General features: G+C 39.1%; 1 protein-coding gene across 1 annotated transcript; it reads right to left on the reverse strand.

The window, feature by feature from the left end:
- Window positions 1-9,610: 9,610 nt before the first annotated feature.
- LOC123847419 (developmental pluripotency-associated 5 protein-like) lies at window positions 9,611-9,976 on the reverse strand. The gene has a single exon (XM_045879300.2). The coding sequence runs from the start codon at window positions 9,959-9,961 to the stop codon at window positions 9,611-9,613; it is 351 nt and encodes a 116-aa protein (XP_045735256.1). The 5' UTR covers window positions 9,962-9,976.
- Between the last annotated feature and the right edge of the window lie 325 nt (window positions 9,977-10,301).

Genomic DNA, 10,301 nt, shown 5'->3' on the forward strand with positions numbered 1-10,301 from the left:
AAATCTTCACTGTAAATGTGCTCATAATGAAAAAAATAAAATCTCTCTCAATTTTTTAATTTTTATTTATTTGTTTTAATTTTTATTTATTTTATAAGTAATCTCTCCACCCAACATAGGGCTCGAACTTTCAAGCCCGAGATCAAGAGTCACAGACTCTACCAACTGAACCAGCCAGGTGCCCCCTCTCAATTTTTTTAAATGGAATATATATACAGGCTCCAGGTCCACCTTCAGCCAGGAGTCTGCTTGAGATTCTCTTCCTCTCCCTCTGCCCTTCCACCCCACTCTCTTGCTCTCTCAAATGAGTGAAGGGGAGAGAGAGAGAGAAAGATTGAGTGCACAAGTTGGGGGGAGGGGCAGAGGAAGAGGGAGAAGCAGACTCCTTGCTGAACAGCAAGCCCAATGCAGGGCTCTATCCCAGGACCCCAGCATCATGACCTGAGCCAAAGGCAGATGCTTAACCAACTGAACCACCCAGGCACCCTAATAAATAAATCTTTAAAAAAAAAAAAAAAGAAAAAAGGAAATATATACAGACTATCCGTAAGTAAAATTACAATATTTTATTGGAAATTTTTAAAAATCTTAAAGCTCAAAAAGAAAAATACTTTCCAAAATGAGAAATTCAGTATCAAAAATACACCAATATTCCTTCAATTAATATAAGACATTTTCAATTTAAAAAGTAACAAGATCTTTTACTTACCAAAATTATTCCAAAAAATAATTTTAAAAAATAAGAATTACCAAAAGTATTTGAAAAATGAAAGTAACAGTGACTCACTTCGCCAAAGATTAACAAGCATTATAAAGCTCTAATACTTTAAAAGAGTAGTTCTGACTCAATAATAGATAAACAACAAAACCTAAAAGAAAGCTCAAAAATAAATCTGTGTGTATCTGTGCCTGAAAGTACTTTAATTTGTAAATATAGAATAAAATAAAGATTATGCTTAAGGCAATGTTTCTTCTACTCCTAATATTTTCTTCCAGGTAGGAGAAGCTGCACTACAGTAACCTCTCTAGTCTAGCCACCCCTTTACTCACTCCTTTACTGGGGAAATTACATGACCTATATCTACTGGTACATTTGGGAAGATACTGGATATAATCAACCTGATTCTGTTCTTCCACTTGAGAGTGAGCTGTCCACAAGCAGCAGGCATTCTCCCCTATTTCCAGGCACAAGCTCTTCCCCCATGCAGGGAGGGCTGCTGTGGTCTAATATTTCCATCCATTGGGTGAGTCCATCTGCCTGACCCAAGATTCAGTCAACAGGCAGATTAGGCTCTCATATTAAACTGCATCCTCCAACCTAACCCTTATCAGAAATAAAGACTGGCTTCTATCATCTCAATTTCTTCAGAACCCCTGTGGAGAAGAGAAATGCCCTTCAGAAATCCCCGTGGTAGGTGCATAGGCCAAAGACATTTAGAACAGAAAGATTGTTTTCTGTGGGCACCTTGATTCTAACAGAAAAGACAAAACAAACTAAACATGCTTGATTGTTTTTTGCAAATTTACTAAATAGATAAGTTACTCCGCTTGCTCGGGAGTGGAGTGAGGAGAGAGATAGAAAGATATCAGAAGTATCACACCAATAGACTTCCTCCATCTGAAGGTAAAAATATTTAAAATAGGGAAGAACATTCCCCATCATGCAATATTTTACCTCAATGGGAAGAGGACACATTAATCAATAAAATAGTGCTGGAAAAACTACCTAACTAGTTGAAAAAAGAACAAAGTTCAAGTCCTACCTCATGCCATACATTCGAATAAATTATGTATTGATTAAAATGTTAAATGGAAAAGTAATATGTCAAAAATTGATGAATATATAGGTAAATACTTATCCAACCTGAGGTTTGAGAAGGAATTAAGGCAAAAGAAAACAAAGAAAAAGATCAAGAATTACTATATCAAAATGTAAGACTTTTTTTTGTGAAGAAATATCCTTTATAAAATGAAAACACCAAGTCACCGAGCACCATGAGTACACAGCAGGGAATGAAGGAGAGAAAGAGGAGGCTTGGAGGCAGATCATGGAGTAGGATCTGGGGAGTCCTTTTATGCCACAGAAAAACTAAAGTCATGGAGAAGCCAGGAAAACTATTACAAAGGCTTTAGTACCACTATATAAGCTTGGTTCCAACAATGATGAAGTGTAGTTGGTGGATCCTCTTCTAGATAGTAATAATAAAGTGGGGGCAGCTGGGTGGCTCAGCCAGTTAAGTGTCTGCCTTTAGCTAGGGTCATGATCTCCAGGTCCTGGAACTGAGCCCTGCATGGGGCTCCCTGCTCAGTGGGGAGTCTGCTTCTCCCTCTGCCCATACCCCCTGCTCGTGCTCTCTCTCTCTCTCTCTCTCTGTCAAATAAATAAAATCTTCAAAAAAATAAAATGCAGATGTATTATTTTTTAAATAATCAATTATTTGAAGAAACTGGTAAGTCAGAGAAGGGCTTACTCTTGAAAGACTACAACTGCTTCAGATAAGAATTGTACATTTATGGGTTTTGGTCTTTGGGGCCTTTGTTTTTTGGGTCTTGGCTTTTGGTTTGCCTCAGAGCACTCCCCAGTCCTGATGGCTATGAAAAAAAATTTTTAAATGAGCCTTGCAAACTCAAAGTGTCAGAAAAAAAGAGTTCAGGGATGGCAGAGAAGTAGAAATTTAGGGTTAAAATCCTGGGAGCAAGAGAACTAAAGAAAGTATGGGACTAAAATTTTGTATGCAAACTATGTCCCAAAGCCCTAGATGAGTACAAAACTATGCATGTGTTGGGAGGAGGGAAAGGCACCTGGGGAAAAAAACTGCCACTCCAGGAGGCCAGGTTAAAAAACACGGTAACTGGAAACTGAAAGAACTGAGCAGTTATATTAGCTACTGTACACCACAGAGAAAGCAGAGTTTTTAGTCTGAGTCAAGACAATTAACTATCTACCAGAACAACAACAGCAATAACAACAAAACTCTTAGAAGAATATAAAAGAACCTAGCATCACTACAACATTATATCTATGCTTCTGAGTTTTCAACCAAAAATTACTAGATACAAAGAAATAGGAAAGTAAGGTAGTCAATAGAAATTGACTCTGAGTGGCCCAAGATGTTGAATTTGGCAGACAAAGATTTCAAGATTTTATTTATTTATTTGAGAGAGAGAGAGAAAGAACATGAGAGGGGGGAGTGTCAGAGAGAGAAGCAGACTCCCTGCCGTGCAGGGAGCCCGATGCAGGACTTGATCCAGGGACTCCAGGATCATGACCTGAGCTGAAGGCAGTCGCTTAACCAACTGAACCACCCAGGCTCCCCTGCAGACAAAGATTTCAAATAATTTTTATAAATATTTTTAAGATAGTAAAAGAAAATAAGCGCTAATAATTAAAGGAAAATATAGTTCTAATGAGCAAACAGAATCTAAATAGAGAAATGGAAATCATGAGATGTTCTAGAACCAAAAGTATAATAACTGAAATGAAAATTTTACTGGGTGAGTTCAACAGTAGAATAAAAATGGGGAAAGAATCCATGAACTTGTAAAGAAATCAGTAGAAATTATCTAGTTCAAATAATAGTTTTAAATATTAAAAGAACCTACAAGATATGTAGAAAAATACCAGTCTAACATACGTGTAACTGGAGTCCCAGAAAAAGAGGAACACAAAAATATTTAAAGAAAGAGTGGCAAAGTTTTCCAAATTATGAGAAAAGCATTAACTTACAAGTCCAAGAAACTTGATGATCCCAAACATGACAGATACAAAGAAAACTGCACCAAGATGCATCACTTCAACTACTGAAAACCAAAGAGAAAAGGGAATCTTGAACAGTTACAAACACTTGAAGAAACAGTCTCATAGTTTCTTAGATCAATATAGAAGCCCGCACTTACCATATGACCCAGCAATTCTATTTCTAGGTATTTACCCTAGAGAAATAGAGCATATTTCACATACTGATTATATATGAATGCTTATAGCAGCTTTATTCATAATCACCAAAATCTAAAAGCAATACAAATGTTCAACAATAGATAAATGGGAAAACAAATTTTGGTATATCCATACAATGGAATATTATTCAACAAAAATGAACCAATACCTAATATATGCAACATGGATAGATGACAAAAATACATACTATGATATCTGAAATTCTAGAAGAGGAAGACAAATCCATGGTGATAGAGTGATCTGCTGACCAGTGGACACCTGACTTTGGGGTTGAGAAAGGCTGACTGCAAAGGATCAGATGCACGTTAGTTATCTATTGCTTTATAATCAATTACCCCCAAACTAAGTGTTTAACACATTTATTATCTCTCAGTTTCTGTGGGTCAGAAATCTGTGCATGACATAACTGGTTCCTCTAGCTCTGGGTGTCTCACAGGTTGCAATCAGGATGCCAGCTGGGTTTGTAAATCTTCCTAAGGCTCAACTTGCAGTGAATCTACTTCTCAGCTCATTTAAGTAATTATTGGCAGAATTCAGTTCCTTGCCAGTTGTTGGATTGAGAGCCTCAATTCTTCATAAGTGGTTGCCCCCAGTTCTTTGACATCCTGGCCTCTTCACAGGAAAGCTCACAATATTAAAGGTGGCTTGTTAGAGAAAGCTAGCATGAGGGCAAAGAGCAAGAGAATGCCAGGAAGATGGATTCACAATCTTTTGTAACCTAATCTCAGAAGCAATATTTCATCACATTTACCATATTCTATTCATGAGAATCAAGTCAGTAGGTGCAGCTCACCTTCAAAGGAAGGGAATTATACAAGGGAAAGAATACTAGGAGATAGGTATCCATACAAGCCATTTCAGAAGCTGCCTGTCACAGGAAAGAAATTTATGAGTTGATGGAAATGTTATATATCTTGTTTGAGAATAAAAACTCATCAAAGAGTACGCTCAAAATGGGTATATTTTATTATACGTATAGTTGATTTGTTTAAAGTCAAGTTACTTCAAAAAAGTGGGGGGGGGGGAGATTAGACCATAATCTCAAAAAAATTTTCTGTTAAACATGGAAGAATCTTCTTTTTCTCTCAAGCTCAACTAAATAGTCACTAAAGGAATATAAATCTTCAAGTACAAAAAAGACAAACAGACAATAATAGTGCTTGAGAGAATATTGGAGAATTTTAGAAGATAGTAAAGTGGATAGAGAAGTATTACCTTTGCCCACAGAGCAGAGTAAGGTACAAACCCGGAGTCTGGTACATTTGAGAAATAAACCGATTTATCCTTCTGTATGTGGAAGCACCACAGACTATGAGGTCTGAGGCTGAGGGTAAGGAGAATGATAAACAGAACAACTGGACTCTCAGATTCTTTCCCCCAACAAACAATATCCACACTCACCCCATTCAAGAAACCAGAAGTTTATTTATTCTCAGGAGAGGGTCAAGATTGTACAAAATAATGCAAATGGCAGGGATGAGGCATGATCCTAAAAGCAGAGAGATTAAATTAAAGACTAAATATTGAATTTAGGACACACAGGTCATCCTCTCTTTGCTCCCAAAATACTGGCTACCAGGTATCTCTCCCCCTCCCGCTGGCCAAGGAACTGGATGATTTTTCACTGGAAAAATTTAATTGTCACAGATAAAAGACTCAAAATGCAAATCCGGCCACAGTAATCCCTGCACAGAACTCTTATAGAAGTACTTCTCGGGGCGCCTGGGTGGCTCAGTCGGTTAAGCGACTGCCTTCGGCTCAGGTCATGGTCCTGAAGTCCCGGGATCAAGTCCCGCATCGGGCTCCCTGCTCGGCGGGGAGCCTGCTTCTCCCTCTGACCCTCCTCCCTCTCATGCTCTCTGTCTCTCATTCTCTCTCAAATAAATAAATAAAATCTTTAAAAAAAAAAAAGAAGTACTTCTCAAACTTTGAGGTGTTTAAGAATCCCCTGAGATCTTGTTGAAGTGCAGATTCTGATTCAGTAGGTCTGGAGTGGGGCCCAAGAGTTTATCTGTCTGACAAATTCCCAGGTGATGGAGATGGTGTTTATCCCTGAGTCACACTTTTAGCACCCAGGCTCCCTTTTCCTCCATCCACAAAACACAGAGTGAACTCACTTGCAGGCTTTCCAGTCTCTTTTAGGCATAAGCACCATCTCCTAACCTACCCAAACTCACTTCCCAGCATGATATCCCCACACCACACCTCTAACCCCATTCCATTCAATCAAGTGCTCGCTCCTCCAGTCTAAAGTGCATCATTCCTTCCCATACTAGGACAAACACTTTCTCCTCCTTCAAGAATCAGCCCAAGATTCCACCACTTCCTCTCTGAAGTTGGTCCTGACTCCTTTGGGCAGACTTAATCTACTGCTTCTGTGTTTCATTATATCCTGGGCCAACCTCCATCATCAACCTATGCGCGTGTGTATATGTGTCTATATACACAAATATATAAATATTTATTTGTTTGTTCCTTCCTTCCTTCATTCAGTTATTTATTAAGTGACAAAGACTCTCACCTTGAACAAACTCAGGCTCCTCTGATCATCTTTCTGACTAAGCCTTGATCCTGGGCTCTTGTCCTTGGCCCACTTACTCCAGTTTTAGTAAGAATCCCACTGAGTCACGTAAATGAAAATACCCCACCTTGGCCAATCACCCTTGATATCTGATCAAATTTATCATTCCCCACCCTGCATATCTTAGCATCCTGGCCTGCCCTCAGCCAAAATCCTGTTAGGTCAATTTAGCAAAGAATTACCCTATCTCTTAGTACCTACCGCCCCCCCACCCACCCTGCTTCTTGGCCATAAATCCCTACTTTTCTTTGTCATATTCATATTTGAGCCCAATCTCTCTCCCCTACTACAAAACCCCATTATATTACCTCCCCCTGAATAAAATCTTCCTTACCATCTTTTACAAGTATCATAAACAGTTTTTTTCTTTAGCAGTTGTAATGCCATCACTCAGATCCGATTGATCTATCATTCAGGACCCAAGTGAGCACCTTTGAGGCCTTGTCTTCCTTCCTGGCTGACTGATCAGGGATCCACTGGTGAGTCTCACTCAGTTTTGACCCAGGGCTCCAGATGACAGTCCTTGAAGCACAATAGAGACTGATTTTTATTCTTGAAATTCTAAGTATACTCTCTGAAGCTGGCTTGGATTCCCAGGCAAGAGAAATTGGGTTTTTCTGTCTAAGAGGGAACTGCTGGGCTGGAAATCTTTCTTCCTGGCTCTCTATCTCCCTGTTTGTTGTTGTTGTTGTTGTTGTTGTTTGGTTTGGTTTGGTTTGGTTTTTTTACCACAAAAAATATATCTATATTTTTATATTGGAGGGAGGGAGTAGAAAAGAAACCCCTATACTAGGCCCTACTCAGTGGCAGCTTCTTGTTCCATAGGGTTAAGGAAGACTTTGAGGAAATAAAAGTTGTTTGGAAAAATCCAGGTGTAGTTGCTTTGTATGTTGTGATGGGTAGAGGGATGAAGTGAAGTGTGAAGGCCCCTCGGACCCTCCATCTTGCCTCAGACTATGTCCTGGAACCCTGGGGTGGAGAAAACGCCACTTTCATTCCTGCTTCTTGGGATTGTTGATTCTTCCCACAATAATTTCACCACGTAGTCAGAGCGACACACCCAGCATGTTGGCGAAGAGGGCAAGCTGCACATCTGTGATCATCCTGATCAGCTGGACTCCTTGCCATGCGGTCTGCGTCCTAGCTGAAGATAGGAGTCCCGGCCCAGCCCGGAAGTTGGTCTCTATCTCCCTGTTGCCCAACTGATTTGAAAACATGTCCACACAGAAATCTGCCTGTTTTGAATGAATGTTTTAGCAGCTTACTCATAACCTCTAAAAACTGGAAGCAACCAAGATGTCTTTAATATATGGATGAATGAACCGTGGTACATCAATATAATAAAATACTATCCCATGGTTTTTTTAAATGAGCTCTCAAACCACAAAATCATGGGTGAACATTAAATGCATGACACTAAGTGAAAGACGGCAATCTGAAAAAGCTGCATACTGCATAATTCAATTATGTATTCAATTATTTACATTCTGTAAAAGGCAAAACTATAGAGACAGTAAAAATATAAGTGGCTGCTAGGGGCTCAGGGGGTGGGGACAGGGTTGAATAAGTGAAACACAGAGGACTTTTAGGGCAAAAAACTATTTTGTTTGATACTTTTTGGTAGATGCATGATATGCATTTGTCAAAACCCATTGAATTTTATTGCATAAAAAAATCAACTTGAATAAATGCAAAATTTTTTAAAAATTAAATCATTTAGGAGGTCAAAGGATCCCAGGTATTAAAAATGTGCAAAACACTTGCAACAACATGGATGGGGCTAGAGTGTATTATGCTAAGCAAAATAAGTCAGTCAGAGAAAGACAAATACCATATGATTTCACTCATATGTGGAATTTAAGAAGCAAAACAGATGAACATAGGGGAAGGAGAAAAAAGAGAGAGAGACAGAAGCAAACCATAAGACACTCTTACCTACAGAGTACAAACTAAGTGTTGAGGGAGGGAGGTAGGCAGGGGAATGGGCTAAATGGGTGATGGGTATTAAGGAGAGCACTTGTGATGAGCACTGGGTGTTATAGGTAAGTGATGAATCAATAAATTCTACAACTATACTACCATATATGTTAACTAACTAGAATTTAAATGAAAACTTGAAATTAAAAAATAAAATGTACAAAACAATCTTACTGAAGGGGAGAGATATTATTGACCTAACTTTGGAAATGAATGGAGTCTGTAAACCTAAAGACAAAAGGAAATATACATAAACACTGTACTCTAGTTGATAAAGTTGTTTTCCACAGGGGTATGGGTTAAGAATTCTGATCCTGCTATACATGCATACTAGCATTGAACAAGTGAGTAAATGTATGGTGGGTGGTGGAAGCCATGTTTTTCATTGTAGGAGACGGAAGTACAGATAAGCAAGGGGAGGAAGCTAAAATGATGGACTGGAGTTGGAGACATCAGTATGTACTCTTGTTTAATTTAATATAGATCACATGGTTACACATAGAAATACTTACAGATATGTGTATATAAAATGGTTAGTATATACATACATATTTCCTTGCTTTTTCACCTAAGAGGGCCTAGAAATAACAATATTGCCCTAGCAGTGAATACACCTAGTACCCAAATCTTAATTTCTAATTCCATTCTCCAGCGGAAGAAACCAGCATTCCTTGGAAAATAGGCACTCAACAGGATAAGTGGAAAGACTAACATGACAAGGAATGAAACATCAATAAGGAAAACCTATGTAAATAAATAAGCCATGGCTACAACCAAAAGGCCAAAAACTATCAGCGACATTATTTTCCCAAAGTCCATTTATGAATTGTTTGGAACTAGGTATGCATCTTATCATGTATTAAATTATAAAATATTCATTTAATGATTTTTTTTTATTTAAAATTTTATTTTAATTAGCAAACCTGGCGGGGGGGAGCCACATTAGGATTCAGAGACAAAGGTGGAGACCCAAAAATCAGCTGGTTTTTCCTTGTCAGGCCGGAGCAGAATTTCAACCAGACCACATCCATTCCAACTCTGGAGACAGTTTACTCTTTAAATCCTGATCCAGGTACGTTGGTTGCAAACTGGCTTCACTTCATCCAAGGACCTAGCTCTAGGGCTTTCATGGCATCCTCAAGTTTGAGCATCCCTCGTTCCTGTCGCTGGCAGTGCCATTCGGCCATAGACTGGAGCATCCACTTGGCCCTGAGCTTATACAAATAAGAGCCATAAACCACGATCTCCGTGAGCTCCGAGGATTCCAGAACCTTTAGCTCGAGCATGACTTTGCTCACTTGCTCGATGTACGGGATTCGAGATCCAGCTGGGCCAAACATAGCTTCCAAGAGCTGCGTCTGGACCTGCAACACCTCGGGATCTTTCAAGTCTTCGGGAGCTTTCACCCACGGTGGAATATCTTTTCGTTCTGGTAGCGTCCCCATCTGGACTGCCTCAAAACTAACCACGCTCCAACCTAAGCTAGGCGTGAGTTGCCCAGGCCACCGCGCCGAGAGGTCTTAATGAATATTTTTTGATGGTTACTCTGTGCAAAGCACTGTTATAGATGAAACTATGAATGTGGGGATGTAAATTAGAATGAAATCAAAGCCCCTACTAAGAGGTTTGGCTTAATAAACAGTAAAGCCAAATACTGAGTTGGGGAAGACTGAGAGGAATATGTGAGATGGGAAGAAGGTAGGAAATCAGTAATTTCATTTTATTGAAGCTACATTTGAGATATTTATCATTCTAATGGAGTCACCAAGCAAACAGTAGAATATA

Source organism: Mirounga angustirostris, unplaced genomic scaffold (assembly GCF_029215605.1).
Source record: "Mirounga angustirostris isolate CCGP_5_RB_7025 unplaced genomic scaffold, mMirAng1.0.hap1 SCAF_2, whole genome shotgun sequence".
NCBI lineage: Eukaryota > Metazoa > Chordata > Mammalia > Carnivora > Phocidae > Mirounga > Mirounga angustirostris.

Excerpts from the sequence above, each read along its gene's own strand:
- LOC123847419 (XM_045879300.2), bottom strand. The coding sequence starts at position 9,961 with ATGGGGACGCTACCAGAACGAAAAGATATTCCACCGTGGGTGAAAGCT.